The sequence below is a fragment of the Homarus americanus genome, unplaced genomic scaffold (genome assembly GCF_018991925.1).
Source record: "Homarus americanus isolate GMGI-L3 unplaced genomic scaffold, GMGI_Hamer_2.0 scaffold21010, whole genome shotgun sequence".
In the NCBI taxonomy this organism is placed as follows: Eukaryota; Metazoa; Arthropoda; class Malacostraca; order Decapoda; family Nephropidae; genus Homarus; species Homarus americanus.
This window is the reverse complement of record NW_024757231.1, coordinates 10,972-38,852: the sequence shown is the minus strand read 5'-3', so window position 1 is coordinate 38,852 and position 27,881 is coordinate 10,972. Positions and strand designations below refer to the sequence as shown.

At 40.5% G+C, this 27,881-nt stretch overlaps 1 protein-coding gene across 1 annotated transcript; it reads left to right on the top strand.

Moving 5' to 3' along the window:
* Positions 1-4,879: 4,879 nt before the first annotated feature.
* Positions 4,880-5,830, top strand: LOC121857410 (putative L-type lectin-domain containing receptor kinase V.8). The gene has a single exon (XM_042353452.1). The coding sequence runs from the start codon at positions 4,880-4,882 to the stop codon at positions 5,828-5,830; it is 951 nt and encodes a 316-aa protein (XP_042209386.1).
* The last annotated feature ends 22,051 nt before the right edge of the window (positions 5,831-27,881 follow it).

Here is a 27,881-nt window from a genome sequence, read left to right as displayed (position 1 = left end):
ATATATATATATATATATATATATATATATATATATATATATATATATATATATATATATATATATATATATATATCAGGGGACAAATGGATTCTTTTATGACGCAAATGGTTTCTCTTATGACGCAAGTGGATTCGTTTATGACACAAGTAGACTTTTATGACAAGTGAATTCTCTTATGACAAGTGGATTCGTTTATGACGCAAGTAACTAGTGGGAGATAAAAATGCAAGAATACAAGTGATTCTATGATTACTCACATCCTCAGGGAGTAAAACTCGAGTCTTCTCTCGTGGGTTTCCTCAATGTCGGGATGATTGCAAGAACGATAGCGAAGAGAACTTATCGGCCTTGCATTTCTCAGTAGTTACATATATTCCCACAAATCACACACCATAACCAACCACAGTCGTAATTTTTAAAGGTATTATTCTTGATATATAGTGACTCTGTTTAACATCTTCACTACGGGAGATGCCACTTTTGAGATTCCATTTATCTAACCCCAGATGATTTTATTAAGCCTAGACGCCTGTATACTAAGAGTCAATAAACCTGTTTTACAATAAGATCCACGTACGAAGAAGAATGTATTTGTCTTATTTTTTCATTCATCACAAGATAAGATGATATACCGAAGTTATGGTCTAGTTACTGTGTATACCTTCCATGGCATTATTTGTGTCCGTACCTCAAGAGTCTATTAGCTATGTTAAAGATCTCCAGTTACCCAGAAAACCCCACAGTATGGAACTTTGAGCATCTAGATTTTGGTTCGGATATTCTTAAAATCGCTTAAGTTAAATTTATCAATGTAAAGTTATAATTCTATCTCAGGAGAACAAAAATAATTATCCAAAACATGGCACCAAAATTACACTGAGACTCTTAAACATAGCACCAAAATTACACTGAGATTCTTAAATATGGCACCAAAATTACACTGAGACTCTTAAACACGGCACCAAAATTACACTGAGACTCTTAAACACGGCACCAAAATTACACTCAGACTCTTACATTAACAAGATGAAAAGAAAATTGACCGAAGAGTCCTTGAGAATCTAAGCTTAAGAGCCTGGAGGTCGAGGTACAAGGCTGGGGTCAGGAGCCAACATGCAGGTAGGTCTAGGTGAATATGCATGAGCTCGCTCCCTCCCTCCCTGCAGGCCAGCATCGACCCCTGCCACCCAGAGCTTCGGTGGATCGATTACCACTTTCGTCTCGAGGCTTTTCAAACGTGGAATGAAACCTGGCGTTATTCTGACTAGCCTAAAGTTACCTAAATCTATCCTATTTTATTATCTAAAAAAAAAGTCCAACCTAACGTAACCTAACCTTACTTCACCTAACTAATTGCTTACTTCACCTAACCTTGTCTTACCTAACCCTACCTTACTTCACCTAACCTTACCTGCATCTCGCTTTAACTTTGTACAGTAAAACCAAAGAAGAAATACGATGTTATTAATAATAGGTTTAAAACTATCTACAAACAAGTAAACATTTATTTACTCTGGCAGCTGAATAACACACACACACACACATACACACACACACACACACACACACACACGGTAAATATTTGCGTTTTTCCGGTGTCGTGAACAAGACCGCCGATTTGTTTTAAACTTTCTGGAATAAGTTTGACAACATACAACCTGGGGTGTTTAGTTTCGCTTCAGTCAATCACCCGTAATTTAATTTTGGAGTTATGGAACAACAAATTCCTGACTCAGTGGGTTAATGTCTGGGTTCATTCTCCTGTCTCACGAAACAACACAGATTTCGTGAGACAGCAGCTTTCGAGTGGGGCCGTGTAACCAGTGGAGTTCCCCAGGGGTCAGTACTAGGCCCACTCTTGTTCATAATCTACATAAACGATCTAGATACTGGGATCAACAGTGACATAAGCAAGTTTGCGGATGACACCAAAATAGGGCGGCAGATTAATTCAGGGCAGGATGCAAATGCATTACAGGAGGATCTAAATAAACTGCAGGGGTGGTCTGAAAAATGGCAAATGAAATTAGACACCAGCAAGTGCAGCGTACTTAATATTGGAAGAACAAATACTGTCGACGTATACAGCCTTAACAACATCAACCTAGAGAAGTCGACTTGTGAAAGAGACCTAGGGGTACTTGTAAGCCCGGACCTACGGCCTAGAAAACAATGCGTTAATGTTCGAAATAAGGCAAACAGAGTATTGGGTTTTATATCTAGAAGTGTAAGTAATAAGGGTGCAGAGGTCTTATTGCAACTATATCTTGCGCTAGTCAGGCCGCACCTCGATTATGCGGTTCAGTTCTGGTGCCCTTATTATAGAATGGATATCAATTCACTAGAGTCAGTGCAGCAAAGAATGACGAAAATGATTCAGGCACTTAGAAACCTTCCATATCAGGATAGGTTAAGGAAACTAAACTTGCATTCCCTAGAAAGACGAAGAGTGCGGGGAGATATGAAAGAAGTATTTAAGTGGGTGAAAGGAATCAATAAAGGGGATATAGATAAAGTTCTTATAATATCCGAGCAGGATAGGACTCGGAGCAACGGATTTAACTTGGATAAGTTTAGGTTTATGAGGGAGATAGGAAGGAACTGGTTCACAAATAGGGTGGTGGACGAGTGGAACAAGCTTGGCAACTTTGTAGTAAGTGCTGAAACTCTGGAAAGTTTCAAAAGGAGGCTAGATAGATTCATGGATGATAGAGAGTGGTAGTAACTCTCGACCGGAGCTGCCATGCACAGGCCAACCGGCCTATTGCAGACTCCTTACTTTCTTATATTCTTTTGTTCTTATGTGTTCACAACACCACATGTTCACTACAACAGTGCACCACGTGTTCACTACACCACATGTTCACTACAACAGTACACCACATGTTCACTACAACAGTACACCACATGTTCACTACAACAGTACACCACGTGTTCACTACACCACATGTTCACTACAGCAGTACACCATGTGTTCACTACACCAGTACACCACTTGTTCACTACACCACATGTTTACTACAACAGTACACCACATGTTCACTACACCACATATTCACTACAACAGTACACCACATGTTCACTACACCACATATTCACTACAACAGTACACCAAATGTTCACTACACCACATATTCACTACAACAGTGCACCACATGTTCAATACACCACATGTTTACTACAACAGTACACCACATGTTCACTACACCACATGTTCACTACAACAGTACACCACGTGTTCACTACACCACATGTTCACTACAGCAGTACACCATGTGTTCACTATACCAGTACACCACATGTTCACTACACCACATACTCACTACAACAGTACACCACATGTTCACTACACCACATGTTCACTACAGCAGTACACCACATGTTCACTACAACAGTACACCACATGTTCACTACAGCAGTACACCACATGTTCACTACAACAGTACACCACATGTTCACAACAACAGTACACCACATGTTTACTATAACAGTCCACCACATGTTCACTACACCACATGTTCACTACAACAGTACACCACATGTTTACTACAACAGTACACCACATGTTCACTACACCACATGTTCACTACAGCAATACACCACATGTTCACTACAACAGTACACAACATGTTCACTACAACACACACCACATGTTTACTACAACAGTACACCACATGTTCACTACACCACTACACCACATGTTCACTACAGCAGTACACCACATGTTCACTACACCACTACACCACATGTTTACTACAACAGTACACCACATGTTCACTACACCACTACACCACATGTTTACTACAACAGTACACCACATGTTCACTACACCATTACACCACATGTTTACTACAACAGTACACCATATGTTCACTACACCACATGTTTACTACAAAAGTACACCATATATTCACTACACCACATGTTTACTACAACAGTACACCATATGTTCACTACACCACATGTTCACTACAACAGTACACAACATGTTCACTACAGCAGTACACCACATGTTCACTACAACAGTACACCACATGTTCACTACACCACTACACCACATGTTTACTACAACAGTACACCATATGTTCACTACACCACATGTTTACTACAACAGTACACCATATGTTCACTACACAAGATGTTCACTACACAAGATGTTCACTACAGTAGATGTTCACTACACCACTACACCACATGTTTACTACAACAGTACACCACATGTTCACTACACCACTACACCACATGTTTACTACAACAGTACACCACATGTTCACTACACCACTACACCACATGTTTACTACAACAGTACACCATATGTTCACTCCACAAGATGTTCACTACACAAGATGTTCACTACAGTAGATGTTCACTACACCACATGTTTACTACAACAGTACACCACATGTTACACTATAACAGTACACCACATATTCCTACAGCAGTACCACATGTTCAGTACAGCAGTACACCACATGTTCCTACAACAATGCACCACATGTTCACTACAGCAGTACACCACATGTTCATACTGTGGTACACCACATATTTCCTTTCACAACAATGCACACATATTTCACTACAACAGTACACCACATATTCCTGCAACAGTACACCACATAATTTCACTACACCACATGTTTACTACAACAGTACACCATATGTTCACTACACCACATGTTTACTACAACAGTACACCATATGTTCACTACACAAGATCTTCACTTCACAAGATCTTCACCAAACTACATTTACACTGCTATATCAATATTCCAACCTAATGTATTTCAGTTGAATACATCAAAAACAGCTTGTACCCCTGAATTTCTTACTTTACGTCCCCAAGAGATCTTTATATAATATATTGTAATTTACAAATATGTTCAAACACATTGTTCTACGTAACGCAGCACAGCAACGGTTAGTGGAGGCGAGAAAAGCGGCACGAGACGCCGAGGTACGCCGGGCCAGGGCCTGGAGAGACAAGCAATTGAAGGCCAACTTAGCCACGAAGCTGTCTACCCCAAAGTCTCTAGGCGAAGATGACATGTCTGAAGGAATCTTAAAGGAGTGGAAGCGTCGGGGCTTCACTGAGTTACCTGTATTCACTTTTGAAGAAATGATTGATTTTCAATTTGTAAAAAGACTGGGGAAGGGCTCTCACGCCACCGCTAGCCTCGTCGAATGTGACGAAACAAATTTAGTTTTAAAACTCGCAGCTATGGATGAAGACGTCGACGATTATGAACTGGAGGCAAAGTTACATATGATTGCTGGCGGAGCAGGCGGTACCCCAGTCCTTAAAGGTCTGTGCAGGAAGCCCCTCGCACTCTTAATGTCGTTCGTTGGGCACCAAAACATTGGGGCGTATATTTCACAAAACCCACCGGATACCCGGGCATTTTATAATATTCTCTCCTCCGTCGCTTACGAACTACAAAAACTGAATGAAACAAAAATTATACACAATGATCTTAAACCCGATAACATCTTAATACAGGATATGGATAATGGAATTAAAATAAATATCATAGACCTAGGTCTAAGTGGCATCTCTGGCCGTCACTTGTCCGTGGACCCCGAGGATGAGAAGACATATCCTTGGATGTGCCCCCTCTTATTCCGGGAAGGATCCTGCAGCCCCGCCACCGATCTGTACTCCTTCATCTATTTGGTGCAGAGTTGCATGGATTCCGTTATCGCCGACAATACGGTGAAAGAAGCCGTGATGAGGCTCGTCGCCGACACAAAAAGGCGAATCGTCGACAACGAGAACTGCCCCGACTACCCAAGTGTACTTGCCGACTTAAAAGAAATTTTAAAAGCATGAATGGTGCCACTATGTTCATCCGTATAATGAAACATTTTTAAAATGAAGGTATTTTTATTTCTTTATGGTTCCTTATTATTATTATTATTATTATTATTATTATTATTATTATTATTATTATTATTATTATTATTATTATTATTATCTGCTGACGGTTTTTAGGAAAGTCTTCGAGGTAGTAGATAATGACGATAATTACGATGTTATTTACTTAGACTTTACTAAGACTCATGGTATCGAGGGGATGTTTTAAATTGGATAAAATCGTGGCTCACCGATAGAACATAGAGGGTCAGCGTAGATGGTAGGGGTCAGTACTGGGCCCACTCTTGTTCATAATCTACATAAACAATCTAGATAATGGGATCAGCAGTGACATATAAGCATGTTTGCGGATGACACAAAAATAGGGCGGCAGATTAATTCAGGGCAGGATGCAAATGCACTACAGGAGGATTTAAATAAACTGCAGGAGTGGTCAGAGAAATAGCAAATGAAATTCAACACCAGCAAGTGCAGCGTACTTAATATTGGTAGAACAAATACTGTCAACGTATACAGCCTTAACAACATCAAACTCGAGAAGTCGACTTGTGAAAGAGACTTAGGGGTAATTGTAAGCCCAGACCTACGGCCTAGAAAACAGTGCGCTAATGTTCGAAATAAGGCAAACAGAGTATTAGGTTTTATATTTGGAAGGGTAAGTAATAAGATTGCAGAGGTCTTATTGCAACTATATCTTGCGCTAGTCAGGCCGCACCTCGATTATGCGGTTCAGTTCTGGTGCCCTTATTATAGAATGGATATTAATTCACTGGAGTCGGTGCAGCGAAGAATGACGAAAATGATTCCGGGACTTATAAACCTTCCATATCAAGACAGGTTAAACAAACTAATCTTACATTCCCTAGAAAGACGAAGAGTGCGGGGAGATATGATAGAAGTATTTAAGTGGGTGAAAGGAACTCAATCCGTTCCAGAAGGTCGTTCGTTAACCGAAAAGTTCGTTAACCGAAACCATTGTTTCAATGGGTTTTTGGGTAATTGGTTCCAGCTCACCGAAAATTTCCTAAATTCAACAAAAATGGTAGAAAAGTTCACTTACTTTGAGGTGTGTATGTAAAGGATGATGATGATGATGATGATGGATTTAGAATGGGGTGGAGGAATTAAGAAGGCATTGGGGTGGAAGAGAAGTCACCCCATGGTGCCATTTCACCCATAAAATTTTAGCTCTCGGTGTAATTCAAGATTATTTTCTTTAAATCAACACTGCACTGCATTATATATTGTCAATATGTAAAATATATTTCAAAATGACCAATAATTTGCGGAAACACAGAAAAAAAGCGTTTAGTTGAAGAGAGTCTCAAGCAAGATGTTACGTCCAGTGAAAACAGAGAGAGACTAACTCCTGTTTGCTGTGTTAAGAGGCTGGATGCCGCGCATTAAACTAGTCACTTTACCTTCAATTATGTTCAATAATTGTTAAAATGACTAAAAAATTGAATATTAAACTTTTAAAATTAGTGAATAATATAAACTTTTGATATTTACTAAAATAGTAAGGAATTTAGGCCCTAGAACCGATTAATGTATTGGCGGACTGATACTAAAGCTGGTTGCCTGGTCAGTGCAAGCGAAAACATGTTGAGGTCGGTTCGTAAGAACTTCGTTAACCGAATTTTTTTTTCGTTAACCGAATTGAAGATCCTTATGAAATGCAGTTCGTTAATCGAAATTACGTAAACCGAGGTGTTCGTTAAACGAGGGGTTACTGTATATGTGTATATATATGCAAGTATATATATATATATATATATATATATATATATATATATATATATATATATATATATATATATATATATATATATATATATATATATATATATAAAGTTCTTATAATATCCGAGCAGGATAGGACTCGGAGCAACGGATTTAAGTTGGGTAAGTTTAGGTTTATGAGGGAGATAGGAAGGAACTGGTTCACAAATAGGGTGATGGACGAGTGGAACAAGCTTAGCAACTTTGTAGTAAGTGCTGGAACGCTGAAGAGTTTTAAAAGGATGCTAGATAGATTCATGGATGATAGAGAGTGGTAGTAACTCTCGAGAGGAGCTGACGTGCACAGGCCAACCGGCCTATTGCAGACTCCTTATTTTCTTATGTTCTTCTCATGAATCAGGTCAGACTTGCAGTTTTAGGATTCGACACCGGGTTGTTTCGTAAGATTTTCGAGCCGAGTCATCCTTGCGTCACGAATCAAAAACGATGTGCTTCGGTAAATGTCGAGCTGGTTCATTCCTCCCTCATGAATTAACATCAATATGAAGACATTCGAATCGAGTCATCCCTGTTATATAAATCAACACGACCTTATATCGGTGTTTAGAACGGGGGTCATCGACTCACGCATAGCCAACAGCCCACAGGATTGAGGTCAAGGATTAAAATTTGTATCCTCGGCAGTTGACTTTGAGGAAGAACAACTTTTAAGAGAGATAATAGACAGAGATAAAAGTTGATGTGTGTAAATTAGCAATCAACCCTCCCCCCCTTCTTGGACTACCCCCGTCCTCTAGGCCTCCCCCTCCCACACCCTACCTCCCCCCTCCCCCGGCCTACCCCCCCTACCTCGTCCTACCCCAGCTCTCCCGCTGCCCCTACCTCACCCCCACGGCAGCCTCAAGTCACGTCAGACACTGAAGTCATAATTTGTTTACCGGATCGACCTCCTTGGCATGAAAGTTGAGGAATCACCTGAATATTAGACACCCCAGCTTATTTCACAAGATAATTAAACACCTTAGCGCTATCAGGTAAGCTTTTGGGTGTTTAATCATCAGGTGAGTTAAGCTGGAGTTAAGCTTCCGGTGATATGTAAAGATTAACTTGATCGACCTCCAGCTTGAAGGGTTAAGAGATTAATGATATTTGTTTTGGTATTAAATAGTGTTTTGAGACAGACAGACAGACAGACAGACAGACAGACAGACAGACAGACAGACAGACAGATCTTTACTCCCTTTCCTGATTCTTTTTCCGTGCTCTTATTCCTCCAACATTTCTCCCTCATTCAATCCTTCCTTTTTTCCTATTCCTCTCTTTAGCATATTCCTTCCCACATTCTCATTTCCTCTCCACTTCTCCTTCCACACCGAAAAAAATATCTCTCAATCTCTCCTCTAATCACAAGAGGTTCCTTTCACACAAATATTTTCCTCACCTTCGCTCGCTTTCACTCCCACAAGACTGATGAGTCGCACTCTCCCACACACTCTCGCACTCTGTCACTCACTCACTCTCCTAGACACCCTCGCACTCTGTCACTCACTCACTCTCCCACACACTTTCACTCTCCCGCCTCTCTCTCTCTCTATTATCCCGTCCTTCCTCACCCTTTTATCTTCCATGTTCTCCCCCTTGTTTTAATCCTCTTTAGTGCAAGTCACTCCCTCTGTTTATTCCGTGTCCTCTTCCTCTCTATCGTGTCCTCTTTCCTCTCAACCGTGTCCTCTTTCCTCTCTACCGTGTCCTCTTTCCTCTCTACCGTGTCCTCTTTCCTCTCTACCGTGTCCTCTTCCTCTCTACCGTGTCCTCTTTCCTCTCTACCGTGTCCTCTTCCTCTCTACTGCCCCTCTTCCTCTCTACTGTCCTCTTTCCTCTCTACATGTCCCTTCCTCTCTATCGTGTCCCTTCCTCTCTATCGTGTCCTCTTCCTCTCTCCCCCTCTTCCTCTCTTGTCCTCTTTCTCTTACCGTGTCCTCTCTACCGTGTCCTCTTTCCCTCTCTACCGTGTCCTCTTTCCTCTCTGTCCCTATCCTCCCTCTCTACCATTCCTCTTTCCTCTCTACCGTGTCCTCTTTCCTCTCTACCGTGTCCTCTTTCCTTTCTACCGTGTCCTCTTCCTCTCTACCGTGTCTTCCTCTCTACCATGTCGTGTCCTCTTTCCTCTCTACCGTGTCCTCTTCCTCTCTACCGTGTCCTCTTTCCTCTCTACGTGTCCTCTCCTCTCTACCTGTCCCTTCCTCTCTTCTCTACCGTGTCCTCTTCCTCTCTACCCCTCTTCCGTGTCCTCCGTGTCCTCTTCCTCTCTACCGTGTCCTCTTTCCTCTCTACCGTGTCCCTTCCTCTCTTCCTCTTTCCTCTACCGTGTCCTCTTCCTCTCTACCTTCCTCTACCTGTCCTCTTCCTCTCTACCATGTCCTCTTCCTCTCCTACCGTGTCCTCTTTCCTCTCTACCGTGTCCTCTCCCCTCTACCATGTCCTCTTCCTCTCTACCGTCCCTCTTCCCTCTCTGTGTCCTCTTTCCTCTCTACCGTGCCCTCTTCCTCTCTACCGTGTCCTCTTTCCTCTCACCGTGTCCTCTCTTCCTCTCTACGTGTCCTCTTTCCTCTCTACTGTGTCCTCTTCCTCTCTACCTGTCCTCTTTCCTCTCTACTGTCCCTCTCCTCTCTACCATGTCCTCTTCCTCTCTACTGTCCCTCTTCCTCTCCCTTCCTCTCTACCGTGTCCTCTTTCCTCTCTACTGTCCTCTTCCTCTCTACCATGTCCTCTTCCTCTCTCCTCTTCCTCTCTACCATGTCCTCTTCCTCTCTACCGTGTCCCTCTTCCTCTCTACCGTGCCCTCTTCCTCTCTACCGTGTCCTCTTTCCTCTCTCTGTGTGTCCTCTTCCTCTCTACCGTGTCCTCTTCCTCTCTACTGTGTCCTCTACCGTGTCTTCCTCTCCTCCCTCTTCCTCGTGTCCTCTTCCTCTCTACTGTCCTCTTCCTCCCTGTCCTCTTCCTCTCTACCGTGTCCTCTTTCCTCTCTACCCTCTTCCTCTCTACCCATGTCCTCTTCCTCTCTACCGTGTCCTCTTCCTCTCTACCGTGTCCTCTTCCTCTCTATGTGTCCTCTACCGTGTCTACGTCCTCTTCCTCTCTACCGTGTCCTTCCTCTTACCCCTCTCTACCGTGTGTCCTCTTTCCTCTCTACCGTGCCCTCTTCCTCTCTACCGTGCCCTCTTTCCTCTCTACCGTGTCTCTTCCTCTCTACCTGTCCTCTCTGTCCCTCTTCCTCTCCCTGTCCTCTTCCTCTCTACCGTCCTCTTCCTCTCTACCGTGTCCTCTTCCTCTCTACCTACCATGTCCTCTTCCTCTCTACCGTGTCCTCTTCCTCTCTACCGTCCTCTTCCTCTCTACCTGTCCTCTTTCCTCTCTACCATGTCCTCTTCCTCTCTACGTGTCCTCTTCCTCTCTACCGTGTCCTCTTCCTCTCTACCGTGTCCTCTTCCTCTCTACCGTGTCCTCTTCCTCTCTACCGTGTCCTCTTCCTCTCTACCGTGTCCTCTTCCTCTCTCTGTCCTCTTCCTCTCTACCACTGTCCCTCTCTCCTCCTCTACCGTGTCCTCTTTCCTCTCTACCGTGTCCTCTTTCCTCTCCTCTCTCTCTCAATACTTTCCACTCAACTCACCTCCTGCGGTTCGTACCCTCTCTCCCTATAGCTCTCCTGTTGACTATTCACTCCCTATGGGCCATCTCAGAGTCCTGGCGGCGGGGAGGAGGGGCCTTCGACTGAACCGATTTGTCGAGGGAAAATACTTCAGTTTACCCTCATGTGTTTTTTTATTTATTTATTTTTTCTCTCTCTCTCACACACTCCATCATTCAACCACCCCATTGCTTTGTTTTTGTGCTTCACCTCTCCCTCCCTCTTACCCCTCTCACCCTCTCTCTCTCTCATCCCTCTCATCCTTCTCGCCCCTCTTTGTCCGGCTGTGTTTCAGAGACCTCCGCTCCTGCTCATCAATATCATATGACTTGGGAAAAGGTGAAAAAGAAACCTGAAAAGTATCCGATATATTGGTTGCCGGGATTTCAAAAGGAGTTTCAGAATTCTATTCTCCGAGAATGTGCGAGGAAGTCTGCCTGGGTCGCCACCTCGTAATACTCTCTCTCTCTCTCTCTCTCTCTCTCTCTCTCTCTCTCTCTCTCTCTCTCTCAAAGATGTAGAAACGTGAAAAACATACCAATCTTACATTATTCATTTACTGTATCTACTTATCTTTATACTAGCGTTTCTTTTTCACCAGTCACTCTAAGTCGATTAAAAAATAAAAATTCTTCTAAACGCTGTACAGTCACTCAAAAAAAAAAAACTAACTATCCAAAATTGTGTTGAAAAAATATGACACAACAGACGAAGGTTTTTGACAACCCTATCGAGACAACAGGAGTCCCAGTGTTCATATCCCCCAACTTAGGTTAAAAAAAAGTATTTATTTATACACAATTACTTAATAGAAACAATATATAAAATTCACTGACTAATAAATAATAAGGTCATAAATAAAATATCACCCAATAGCCTAATATATTCTGTCTGGCAACACTAAATAAGATATAATACACTCACTCATACACCAGATCACACACACACTCATACACCAGATCACATACACACTCATACACCAGATCACACACTCACTCATACACCAGATCACATACTCACTCATACACCAGATCACACACTCACTCATACACCAGATCACACACTCACTCATACACCAGATCACACACTCACTCATACACCAGATCATATACACTCATACACCAGATCACATACACACTCATACACCAGATCACATACACACCTCTACACCAGATCACATATACACTCATACACCAGATCACACACACACACTCACACCAGATCACATACACACTCGTACACCAGATCACATACACACTCATACACCAGATCACTACACACTCGTACACCAGATCACATACACACTCATACACCAGATCACATACACACTCACACCAGATCACATATACACTATACACCAGATCACATATACACTCATACACCAGATCACATACACACTCATACACCAGATGACATACACACTCATACACCAGATCACATATACACTCATACACCAGATCACATATACACTCATACACCAGATGACATAACACTCATACACCAGATGACATACACACTCATACACCAGATCACATATACACTCATACACCAGATCACATATACACTCCATACACCAGATCACATATACACTCATACACCAGATCACATACACACTCATACACCAGATGACATACACACTCATACACCAGATCACATATACACTCATACACCAGATCACATATACACTCATACACCAGATGACATATACACTCATACACCAGATGACATACACACTATACACCAGATCACATATACACTCATACACCAGATCACATACACACTCATACACCAGATCACATACACACTCATACACCAGATCACATATACACTCATACACCAGATCACATACACACTCATACACCAGATCACATATACACTATACACCAGATCACATACACACTCATACACCAGATCACATACACACTCACACCAGATCACATACACTCATACACCAGATCACACACACTCATACACCAGATCACATACACACTCATACACCAGATGACATACACACTATACACCAGATCACATACACACTCATACACCAGATCACATATACACTCATACACCAGATCACACACTCATACACCAGATCACATACACTACACCAGATCACATACACACTCATACACCAGATCACATACACTCATACACCAGATCACATATACCATACACCAGATCACATATACACTATACACCAGATCACATATACACTCATACACCGATCACATACACACTCATACACCAGATCACATATACACTCATACACCAGATCACATACACACTCATACACCAGATCACATGCACACTCATACACAGATCACATACACACTCATACACCAGATCACATACACACACTCACACCAGATCACACACTATACAAGATCACATACACACTCATACACCAGATCACATACACACTCATACACCAGATCACATATACACTCATACACCAGATCACATATACACTCATACACCAGATCACATACACACTCATACACCAGATCACATACACACTCATACACCAGATCATATACACTCATACACCAGATCACATATACACTACACCAGATCACATACACACTCATACACCAGATGACATACACACTCATACACCAGATCATATACACTCACACCAGATCACATATACACTCATACACCAGATCACATACACACTCATACACCAGATCACATACACACTCATACACCAGATCACATACACACTCATACACCAGATCACATATACACTCATACACCAGATCACATACACACTCATACACCAGATCACATACACACACACACCATCACATACACACTCATACACCAGATGACATACACACTCATACACCAGATCACATATCCACTCATACACCAGATCACATATACACTACACACCAGATCACATACACACTCATACACCAGATCACATACACACTCGTACACCAGATCACATACACTCATACACCAGATCACATACACACTACACCAGATGACATACACACTCATACACCAGATGACATACACACTATACACCAGATCATATACACTCATACACCAGATCACATATACACTCATACACAGATCACACACACACACATACACTGTGTGTTATGCGACACAACACTATCACAAAATATAACCACAACAATAACTCCAAATGGTTTTTATTATCAATGTTGGATGGTTTATTTATTCCTGACACTTATTTATTCCTATGTTATTTTGTCTTTTTATGCTTAATTCTTCTCATTTATGTTACGGAAAAGACTCCTGTCAGTCCTTTATATATATATATATATATATATATATATATATATATATATATATATATATATATATATATATGAATTCTAAGACTCATAATTCTCCCATTTATAAACCTTGAGACTCATGAACGACCTATTTATGAACCCTGAGACTCGCGAACGACCCACTTATGAACCCTGAGACTCACGAACCTCCTATTTATGAACCCTGAGACTCACGAACCTCCTATTTATGAACCATGAGACTCACGAACCTCCTATTTATGAACCCTGAGACTCACGAACCGCCCATTTATTAACCCTGAGACTCACGAACCTCCTAGTTATGAACCCTGAGACTCACGAATCGCCCATTTATGAACCCTGAGACTCACGAACCTCCTAGTTATGAACCCTGAGACTCACGAACCGCCCATTTATGAACCCTGAGACTCATAAATCTCCCACTGAGTCTATAGATGGTGCACGGTGTAACATATTAACATTGTTCACATCCATAACATGCACACGTCACAACACTTCATACAAGACTCTCTTCGTGTAGCAAATTAAATATATTTTATTACAAAGAACAGCATTAGTTATATATCCGATTGGGAGTGACAGCCCGACAGGTAAGAACGACTGGTAGTAACATCCCGACAGGTAAGAACGACTGGTAGTGGTGACAGCCCGACAGGTAAGAACGACTGGTAGTGGTGACAGCCCGACAGGTAAGAACGACTGATAGTGACAGCACGACAGGTAAGACGACTGATAGTGACAGTCCGGCGGGTAAAAACGACTGCTAGTGATAGACCGACAGCTAAGAACGACTGGTAGTGGTGACATCCCGACAGGTAAAGAATATCGTTTATCCATCATCAATATGACTTCAAACGTGACCTTTCCCCGACAGAAACTCATTTCCTCCTGACCAAACAAAACTAACGACCAAATATCCCCAAACATCAACACACCATTACCCTCAGGCCAACTATTTCCTATTTTGGCAACAAGGAATATTTTTCTCCATCTAGAAATGTATAAAAATATTCTGAAAAAAAAAATAGTAATTCCTAATTTTGAAAAGAATGGGAATTGAGGTAATGAAGGGAATTTAAGGTAATGAAGGGGAATTATTTTAGCATCTTAATGACCCTGTTACTACCTGGGGGAATAACTGTATATCTGTAGTTTATATCTTGACTCTATTATGTGTTCTGATATTTGCCACTTTTTAAACTTTTTTCTTTGCATCTAATTAAGTGTATCAACTCTAGTGTTCCCGCCGTGTTTGTGTCCCAGTGAGAGTTAAATGGCGTCGTAGAATTTCCAGTTCGGGGAAGACCACATTACCGTAAGTCTCTCCAAGTGTCCGTTTCCAGTTTTTTTCCGGGAATTAAGAATTTGGGCTTAACTTCCAGGAACTACTACTACTACTGCTACTACTACTACTACTACGTTGCTGTCACTCGGAATCAAGTATGACGATCATCCAGCTATGATACAATGGTTATGAGTTATTAAGGATGTCACATTCATTTGTGAGCTCTAATGTGACTAAAGAGGCCGATACGGGAACGACAGGGCCGTCCACAGATGTTGCACGTGTGGAGGGCTACATCTAGTGCGGGAGGGCGGCGACAGCGTCTTTCCGGAGCTGGCGCTTGTCTGCCTCGGTTTGCAGTCGAGCCAGCGTTACGTTTACTATTCGTTAGGTGACTATATAGTCGAGGATTTGGGGCCTCCCTCTACCAGGAACTAATATAATCCTAATCCACCTCTCCCAGGTATTTCAACTAAGCGGACCCAGCCCTACGAAGAACTATAGGTATTCGGTCCAAACTCCACTAAGAACGAACCTTGCTGGGATACACTCTGCCTGGATTGCGGGTCTAACACTACCAGGAATTAAGAACACGAGTCGAGGTCTGCCAGGAACTGATCAGGAGCGGCAGATGTAAACAACAACAACAACAACAACAATAACAATAACAATAATAATAATAATAATAATAATAGGAGACCGTGTACCCATATATTGAGTTTAAGGTTAGGTTAGGTTAGGTTAGGTTAGGTTAGGTTGTGAATACTATTACTGTGCATTGATTTCTATTACGATTTTTTTTATTAAATGTTGGGAATAGCAATAACGTTCAATTAATTACTATTATTCCCCTGGGTTAATAATTTTCTCTCCCCTGTGTTATATCTTCCCTCCCTTTTTCCTCTTCTCTTCTGGTTTCTCCCTCCCTTCCATCACCTCTCTCCCTTTCCCTAACTCCCTCCTTCTCTCACATTCCTCAGTCGGTGATGTTCAAGTATGCATTACGTTGCAACTTTAATCGTCTCGTCACATCCAACATTACCAAGGTACACACACCCACACTGCCGCCGCTGCCACCCTGAGTCTCCCCTCACTCTATACCTGTGCCGTCATCACCTCCCTCAACACAACTTACCTGAGGGGGAAAAAAGGGAAACTCATTAGACCATCTTTAATTATAACTAAATCCAAGCTACGTATATCAGTTTATTTTTATTTTTATTTGTTTATTTATTTATTTTTTGTCACTGATGGCTAAAGTTTGGTTCAGATGCACTGGATAACACCCTTCTCACATCTGACACGGGACGGGAATCGAACCCAGGACATTGACCTGAGAGATACGTACGTTCCCCCACCCCCCCCTTCCCACAAGGTATCAGTAGCCTCCCACAAGGTATCAGTAGCCTCCCACAAGGTATCACCAGCCGCCCACAAGGTATCAGTAGCCGCGCACAAGGTACCAGAAGCCGACCACAAGATATCAGCAGCCGCCCACAAGGTACCAGTAGCCACCCACAAGGTACCAGCAGCCACCCACAAGATATCAGCAGCCACCCACAAGATATCAGCAGCCACCCACAAGGTACCAGCAGCCACCCACAAGGTACCAGAAGCCGACCATAAGGTAACAACGGTCGCGCGCCGCCCAGATATGCTTCCTATATATCTATAATGTGTGTCGACCGCCACAAGGCCACCCAGCCGCCCTCAAATATTTGCTGGAGAGATGTATTGTTGACCCGCCCCGTGACCCACACCCGCCCTGTGTATGTGTGTGTGTGTGTGTGTGTATAAAGCAGGAGGACCTCTGCTTACCAGTCGTCTCCACTCTCTCCTGGAGAATATATGGGGAAAGGAGAAATTCCTCCAAGCTCTTAAAGACGCCTCCATCGTCAATATTTATAAGAACAGGGGAGACCGGTCAGACTGTGGCAACTACTGCAGGATCTCGCTGCTGTCTGTAGCTGACAAGATTATCGCCCGAGTCCTCCTAAACAGACTTCTTCCCGAGGCACAAAACTTCCTCCCAGAATCTCAATATGGCTTTAGACCATCAAGTGGCACCACAGACATGATATTTGCTGCCCACCAGATACAGGAAAAGTGCAGAGAATAGCGTCGTGAACTGTACATGGCTTTCATCGATCTAACCAAGGCCTTTGACTCGGTCAACAGGGAAGCCCTCTGGTGGACCCTCAGCCGTTTTGGCTACACACCAAAATTCATCGTCATTGTGAGGCAACTCCACGATGGCATGAACGGCAGTGTCCTGCACAATGGCACCCAGTCTGAGTTCTTCCCCATCCAAACAGGGGCTAAACAATGGTGGGTACTGGCACCAACTCTCTTTTCCATCTTTTTGGCTACCTTCCTTACTCGTGCCAGCGGGGTGGACATCGAGTACCGGGTGAAGGGGGGTCTTTTCAACATAAGACGACTCCAGGCAAGAACAAAGGTGCTAGCAGCTTCCATTACTAAACTTCAGTATGCAGACGACCTCACCCTTGTTGGTCAGACTAAACACGACCTACAGGAGATCACGGAAATGACGTGCTTGAAGGGGCAACAAGTAGGATGAATAAGGTGGATGGAAATAAATATATATACATATAAATAAATGTGGATTAAAGGTAAAGTAACGAGAAGAAGGCTAGGCTTAGGTGGAAAATAAAATAGGTAATAAAAAGTGAATATATTAGCATTATTATTATTGCTATTGTTATTACTACTAATATTATTATTACTATTATTATTACTATTATTATTATTATTATTACTATTATTATTTTACTATTATTATTATTATTATTATTATTACTATTATTATATTATTATTATTACTATTATTATTTTATTATTTTACTATTATTATTATTATTATTATTATTATTATTATTATTATTATTATTATTAAAGTGTTGAAACAATTATTTACGTGCAATAATAATAATAATAATAATAATAATAATAATAATAATAATAATAATAATAATAATAATAATAATAATAATAATAATAATAATAATAATAATAATAATAATAATAATAAACAACAAACCAGCATAAAACATTTTTAACATCACATTATAACCAACATTCTACCACACAATGTATTTTCCTTTCCCCCTCGTCATTCTTTCAACATCCACAAGCCACCATCACCATTTTACGAGGTCGGTGTTACGCCCATCACCCATGACCTCCTGACCTTACCTCACGTCTTGCCAGGTAATTGACGCGTTCATACCTGCTGTCTGTTGCATGTTTGGCCAAAATTTACTCATCATAAACCTTTAAAAAAAATATTCCACGTAACTCGGTAAAATAAACTAAAAAATAAATAATGGTCGTATAACTTTGAAAAAAAATATTCCAGGTAACTCGGTAGAATAAACTAAAAAATTACCTGCCCACCAGAGGTTATATAATCCCCAGAGTACGTATAATTTCCTCGTGTACTATAATTAACTTTAATTCTGAGTTTGTGTTCTATTTGCTGTTAGTTCTTTGAAACCTCGCCAGGGTCAACACACTTACCTTGGAAGGCAAAAAAAAATAAAATAAAATCATCTAATATTCAAATATTTGGAAGGTAGTTTTTAACCTAACCTAACCTAACCTAACCTAACCTAACCCAACCTAACCTGACCTAACCTATTTCACGGGAGCTAGTGAACTGAACCAATTACACACTGAAGCACTAGTTATCTGTTAAGTACTCAACCACATGATCTTGCTAGCAATAATACGTCACAGTAGTAAAAAAAAAAAAGTTGAATAAAAATAATCTTATCAAACAACAAAGGTTAAGACATGGGAGGTACACGTGATGAAGAGAGAGAGAGAGAGAGAGAGAGTCAAGGTCGTCTTAGTCACCGTTATAGTTACATCATCAATATCATCATCGTTATCCCTCCACCTCATCAAAAACGTCATTTCACTTCATTAGTCGTCGTTTCTCCTTATTCATCATCGCCATCAATGCTAAAATTTCTGCCATCATCGACGTCATCATCATTATCATCGACGTCATCATCATTATCATCGACGTCATCATCATCGTGACTTTTGTATGACTGGGAAGATCAAAGAGTTGGAGAATGAGGGTAAAGTAATCAGGAGACCCATCAAGGGGGGAGGGGGGATATGGGGAGGGGATGGGGGAGGGGAGGATATGGGGAGGGGGAGTATACGGGTAGGGGATACGAAGGGAGGGGGGGGAAAGGGGATAGGAAGATGGAGAGAGGCGAGGAGGGAGTGAAAGAGTGGAATAGGCGATTGGGGACTATGGATAGGGGGGGGAGAAAGAAGAAATACGAAAGAAGAAGAAAAAGAACGAGAACAAGAAGAACAAGATTAAGAGGTGAGAGGGGAAACATAACTCACCCAGACAGGTAAACACAGGCGATCCAACTCATCACCATTCACCTCAAGTACCTTCAAGGAGCGACCCACTACCTGAGAATGATAACCTACCTGGTGTTTATTATTTAGGTGGAGGAGAAGATGACGAAGGAGGTATAGAAGAAGAGGTGGATAAACGTGAGAAGAGAAGAGAATAAGATAACTGGGAATCGATCCTGATGGATTAGAAGAAAAACTTGGAGGAAGAGGAGGAGGAAGAGGACGAAAGTAAAGATAGGAAAAATGAAGAAAACGAATAAAGATTAAAATGAGAAAGAAGAACAAGAAGAAAACGAAGAAGATGGGCGAGAGGGATAACTAAACTATGGCTAAAATAGATGATAAACAAAAATAGATTAACACACACACGCACACACACACACACACACACACACACACAGAGTATAAAAAAAAATTCCATAAACGATAAAACATTACTCTCCCCGCAAAAAAAAAACTTAAAATACAAGAATAAATCTCAAAACACCAAACAAAACCTTCCTTTACTCTTCCGTTCCATAATGTAAACAAACTCACGTGAGATACTACAACGCCATCTGTAGTCAAGACGAGGTAATTCACGATACGTTCCAGCAGTTCAGTGTCTCGATAACATCACAAGGGAACTTTTGTTTCGTGAATCGACGTTAACAGGAATTAAACAACTCGACGAAGGATTCTTGATCGTGATATAAACTAGATCTTTAACTGGGCTTCGTAAATATAAGGGAATTGTAGACAAGTTTGAAGGGAGTAATAAATTTAAGGAGTTTATTTGGTAGAATGTTAATCTTCTTGAGTTTTTTCCCTTTGAAATATTATTGGTCAATTGAGGGTAATATGTACCACCTCCCCTCCTAACCTAACCTAACCTAACCTAACCTAACCTAACCTAACCTAACCTAACCTAACCTAACCTACCCAACTTACCCTACCCTATCCTATCCTACCCTACCCCAACCTACCCAATAAGGCTTTGGTCTACTGGGACTAAGATTCATTAAGACTGGGCTGGGCTGGGCTGGGTGGAGTGTATCAGCCCTGAGACTTTACTGATTAATACTGACAAGAGCACACCGAGCCACCTGGTCTCGCCGACGCCTAGTTCCTGAGACAATGATAAAATAATGATACTTACTTTAAACTAAACGCCATCTCGACTAATTTCTAACCATCTATAGAGACCAAAATAAGAGATTGATTTGCAAGACTTACGAATCAAAATTGCGTCTTATTGTAAAGCAAACAGTATGAAACGTTCGGTAGTTAAGCCTTCACATAACCAACAACAGCAACAAAAAATTACAAACAAAATATGACAAAGACACACTTGTTAAATCCACAACAACACAATACACCATACAACACCACACTCCACACAACACACCACACACTCCACACACCACACTCCACACCACACTCCACACACCACACTCCACACACCACACAACACACGCCACACTCCACACAACACACGCCACTCCACACAACACACGCCACACCACACACCACACCACACCACACCACACCACATCACACCAGTAAGCACTCTGCGACAAGAGCCTCACTACTGAAGGACTCACGCAATGTTCTGAGAAGATCCACACTTTCAATTATTCACCCAAGTTGTTTATTTCTCCCCGTCATGAGTTCAGTTACAGCCATAACCCGGAAACATGGAACTGTATTTTCATCGCACCATAAATACGATTAGCATTATGGAGTTCTGTATTGTCTATTGAGTAGCCACTTGTGTGTGTATAATGTGTTGACCCACTTGAATGTGTATGTGTCACTTGGTATAATACAGTATATATACGGTATAAGAGAGAGAGAGAGAGAGAGAGAGAGAGAGTCAAGCAAAATTTTAACTCCCTTTAATAAGAAAACTGACTATTTTTTTAGATATTATTCTTGATACTTGTTTTATCACTAATCCTTAACATTTAATATCAAGTATGGTTGATATTTGGCCTTATCTCCCCTTTACTATGGACATTTGATTAATAATGCGTCGTGAGGAAGTCTTATAATTATCAAATCAATACAAGAACAGTCATTATGCTCAAGTCAGATACCTAACATAATAACGTGGCGCTGAAGAGGACTATATCCTGAGCCAATCATCGGTGTCGTTTTCATTCAGATCCAATCAATGTTGTTCTCTTATGATGGCTAGGTTTCTCTAAGCCAATCACCGCTGTCCTTTCATACTTACAGTCCACCAATCCCAAAGCCCGAATGGAGGCTACCAAGTCACTCTTTTCATCCTATTCCGTGCAAGTTATTGATTACGTTCGATTACTTTCCTACTCCCTGGACAATAGAGAAAGTAATTCTATTCACTGGTGAGTACGACCATTGATCACCTTGATGAACAAAAGTAACTAATAAAAGATAAAAAAGACCACGTTACATCACTGCCTTAATTATAAGTTTCCAAGAGTCCCTTTTGTTCCAGCACACAAAAGAGAGAGTTCGTCGCGGCTCCACAATGCGCTAAAATCAGCCAATCAGAAACAGGTATTACTATTAGGTTCATTTTTCATTAGCGGAAAATTGAACCCAATGAGGATTCACCCTTAAGTGTTCCGTCCTCCCTAAATTCATAAAATAAAGTGAATTCAAATTATTATTATCGGTAAAACAAGTAAAAAAAAACATTAACGTTGTCAATAGTAATAATAATACATTTATATTAACGTGTATTATAGCGGCGACCATTTCCTCTAACTGATGGAACAAAAACCATGTTATAACGATTATATAAAGAACTACATCAGTGGACCATGGTGGTAGTTTCACCAGATTATATCATTATTGTTATATACTTTCACCATATACTTTCCATACTTTCTATGCCCTCACTTGTACCACAATATATCACCATTTACCATCAACATACACCACTTTTCAACAACTTTCACTTTCTATGATATTTAAAACCTAACACCAAAAAACGTTTATCACAGCCTTTTGAAAGAGATCTACAACTCACGATAAAAAAAAAGATTCAAATCGCGAAAAAAATTGAACTCGCGGAAAAAAACTACTAGCGAAAACAAAATCAACTCACAAAAAAATTAACTCGCGAAATAAAAATCAACTCGCGAAATAAAAATCAACTCGCGAAAAAAAATCAATTCACGAAAAAAAGAATCAACTCGCGAAAAAAAGAATCAACTCGCGAAAAAAAAATAAAAAATCAACCTCAGAAATAAAAATTCACTCTGGGCTTTAAAAAACATAACATGCGATTTCTCTCTCTGATTTTTCTGCCTAGACAAAACAGTCGAGTCACAGAAGCTCTACCACAGTGCAGACAAAGGAGGAATTATTACGGCATAGTTTTGTAGGATCTAATTCTTTTGATGTATTGAGAAAGGTGTTAACTCGTGATAAAAAAATGAAAAGTTGATTAGATTTTTATTTGAAGTACAGACGACTCTCTCTCTCTCTCTCTCTCTCTCTCTCACCTCACACATACGGTCAACTCTGGTATGCCGGTGTAATAATATAACCAGGTCGGCCAAAGGTCTGGTCAGCCTCCGGTGTAATATTCACCATTTCCTCAACCTGCCTGCTCGACCCACACACGCCTAGGACGACTGGCCAAATGGACCCCGTTCCTGACAGCACTACACTCGCACAGGGCCCCAGTCCTATTATGATCTCGTTCCTAATAGGGCCTGTACTAATGGTGGCTAGTGCTAATATGGCTGTACTCTTAATAGGGCCGCATTCTATATACCCAGACCTAATAGGCAACAATTCAAATAGGGACTCAATCTTAATAAGCTCCTCCTTTTAAAAGCGCTCCATTCTTAGTATTGCCCCATTTATAATAGGGCCCACTTATAATAGGTCTTGATCCTCTTGGGCTCCGGTTCTATCACACCCTATTCAAATTAAGCCCTGCCCTAACCTAACCTAACCTAACCTAACCTAACCTAACCTAACCCAATGAGACCAAGATACACAAATTTTAACAACCAAATCATGATAGGATTTTTTTTCACACAGTATCATCAAAGAATTGGTCCTATTTTTACCTTATTTTTCTCGATTCACTTTTAATGTTTAGTTTAGCCTCTAACATTTTCTTTTTTTACCGTCTCTCTTTAGTTTAATGTTCAGTTTTATATAATTTCACCAGTTCAGTGTCCAGTTATTTACAGTTTACCGGTTTAATGTCCCGATATATACAGTTTTACCAGTTTAATGACCCGATATAAACAGTTTTACCAGCTTAATGTCCCGATATATACAGTTTTACCAGTTTAATGACCCGATATAAACAGTTTTACCAGCTCCGATATAAACAGTTTTACCAGCTTAATGTCCCGATATATACAGTTTTACCAGCTTAATGTCCCGATATAAACAGTTTTACCAGCTTAATGACCCGATATATACAGTTTTACCAGCTTAATGTCCCGATATATACAGTTTTACCAGTTTAATGTCCTGATATATACAGTACAGTTACACCAGTTTAATGACCAGTTATATACAGTTACATCAGTTCAATGTCCCGTTTTCTTTACAGTCAAATCACTCCACTAGGCCCATATTTTCACACATACGGATTAACGTCACTGTCCCACCACAACACACCATCAGAACAACATTCCCATCTAGTTACACAAATACTTTTCACCATAAATACTTTTCACCATAAATACTTTCCACCATAACAAATACTTTTCACCATAAATAAATTTCACCATAAATACTTTTCACCATAAATACTTTTCACCATAAATACTTTTCACCATAAATACTTTCCACCATAACAAATACTTTTCACCATAAATACTTTTCACCATAACAAATACTTTCACCATAACATCTTTTCACCATAAATACTTTCCACCATAAATACTTTCATAACAAATACTTTTCACCATAAATACTTTTCACCATAAATTTTTCACCATAACAAATACTTTTCACCATAACAATACTTTTCCACCATAACAATATTTTCACCATAAACTTTTCACCATAAATACTTTTCACCATAAATACTTTTCACCATAAATACTTCACCAACAAATACTTTTCACCATCAAATACTTTTCACCATAACAAATATTTTCACCAAATACTTTCCATAAATACATAACAAATCTTTTCACCATAAATACTTTCAAAATTAAATTTTACATATTCATACATTTTCACTAATCTTTCCAAATACTTCATAATTCAAATACTTTCAATAAATACTTTTCACCATAAATATTTTTCAAATACTTTTCAATACAAATACTTTTCATAAATACTTTTCACCATAACAAATACTTTTCACCATAACAAATACTTTCCACCATAACAAATACTTTCCACCAAAACAAATACTTTTCACCACAAATACTTTCCACCATAACAAATACTTTCCACCATAACAAATACTTTCCACCATAACAAATACTTTCCACAAACAAATACTTTCACCATAACAAATACATTAAGTTCCTGTGTCTTGTTCCTCGCCACACGTTGCACCACCAGGAGCAGAGGTTGAGGGCTGACTAAGGTAATTTAGAATACATCGAGTTGACACGTGAAATATTGGCCCTGGAGCAGTGTGGCGTGTAGGGTAGTAATCAGAGGTCCACCGCCCCCCTGTAATCACACCCGGGAATGTGGAAATATTACGGTGGTTACCAAGGGGTGGCTGTCTAGGGGTGTGGTTACCAAGGGGTGGCTGTCTAGTGGGTTGCTGGGTGGCTGCTCAGGTGTGGTTACCAAGGTGGCTGTCTAGGGTGTGGTTACCAAGGGGTGGCTGTCTAGGGGTGTGGTTACCAAGGGTGGGTGTCTAGGGTGTGGTTACCCCGGGGTAGGTGTCTAGGGTGTGGTTACCATGGGGTGGCTGTCTAGGGGTGTGTACCTAGTGGGTGGGTGTCTAAGGATGTGGTTACCAAGGAGGGAAGCAATTTGGAGCATCTATGGTAGATGTTACGAATTATCATATAGATGGCTACTGATTATTATATATGCAAATGTTAAATAAGAAAAATTACTTAGTTTACACACACACACACACACACACACACACACACACACACACACACACACACACACGAATGAATGAATAAGAGGAAATGATTTGACTGACGGAAGAGAAAATAACGGAATTAATTAAAAAAGTAGAACGCAACAGTCACCTTAACTGAGAGAGAGAGAGAGAGAGAGAGAGAGAGAGAGAGAGAGAGAGAGAGAGATATATATATATATATATATATATATATATAAAAATATATATATAATTTACACTTAATCTCCAATTATCTCAGAGACTGTTGTGGTATACGGTATAATTAGATCGTCATTCTATTAATGTTCTCACCCCGAACCGAACCCAGAACCGAACCTAACCTAACCTAACCTAACCTAACCTAGCCCCTGCTACAGCTAATGGTTTATGTACTTTCGTCCTGTCTGTGTGTGTCCGTGTTTATCTGTGAGTGTGAACAATATCTCACAAATTGGTTCAGCGAATTTTATGTAATTGAACATACAGTGGCATGTGGTGTTATAATTTTCGAGGCTCTAAGGTCAAAGGTTAAACATCAAGGTCAAGGTCAGAGCGAGAAATTATCGAAAAATACTATAGGTCGGAGATATCGAACATTAAATGAAGGAAATGAGGAGAGTAGACCTATTGTGTTTTCGTGGCATCGTTTACGTAAAAGTGTATTCACGCTGTAAGAAGCCACGAGGTGCTCTAAAATGAAGTTCTTTTGAGGTGTCATTTGAGAAGGAAGACAAATGCCTTGTGGTGTGCACGGGGGTGGCCGCCTGCCCCCTCCCACACTTCAGAGTCATCAAGATCCTTTACAATAGAACTGGATGATGGAAATAAATTATCAAATCGTGATAGTACAATTCCCGATATGATTCTCTGTTCAACCTGGATAGTTTTAACTCTTCAATTACAAACTCTTACTTTAGGTAATTTTTTAATCAGAAATAAGGTTACAGTGAGTTATTCTAGAAGTAAGACATAACTGGTTAGGTTAGGTTAGGTTAGGTTAATCAGAACGGCTCCTTTGTGAATATAATCGTGAAAACAGTGTATAAAATATATTTGTTTATTTCTAGAGATTGGAAATATCCTACTAGCTAAGAGGTCCTTCAAGAACATAAAATCCCAGCTAAGAGATCCTTCAAGAATATAAATTCCCAATTCAAAGTCCTTGATGAACACAAAATCCCAAGCAAGAGATACCGTAGCTGAATCACTATTATCCTTATCGGTAACGTCAAGAACATGAAGGTTGCCATACTTGAAGATTGACACAGAGGCCGATGGACTTAATGTATTTTTTCATAATCACACAATCATTTTCAATACATATACACATACATATACAGACGAAGGGAGACATGTCAGCGGAGGGTTGTGACAATCAATACACTGACAAGACAACCTATTTGTTACAATGTCTCACACAACCAGAAACGAAAGAGAAGGCAAAAAACGTACCGAATTACTAAACCTCATCAAATAGGTGTGATACATAAGACAAGTAAGTATTGAGTTAGAACAACAATTAGTCCTGAATCTTGGTTGGACCGGCAGTG

Excerpts from the sequence above, each read along its gene's own strand:
- LOC121857410 (XM_042353452.1), top strand. The coding sequence starts at position 4,880 with ATGTTCAAACACATTGTTCTACGTAACGCAGCACAGCAACGGTTAGTG.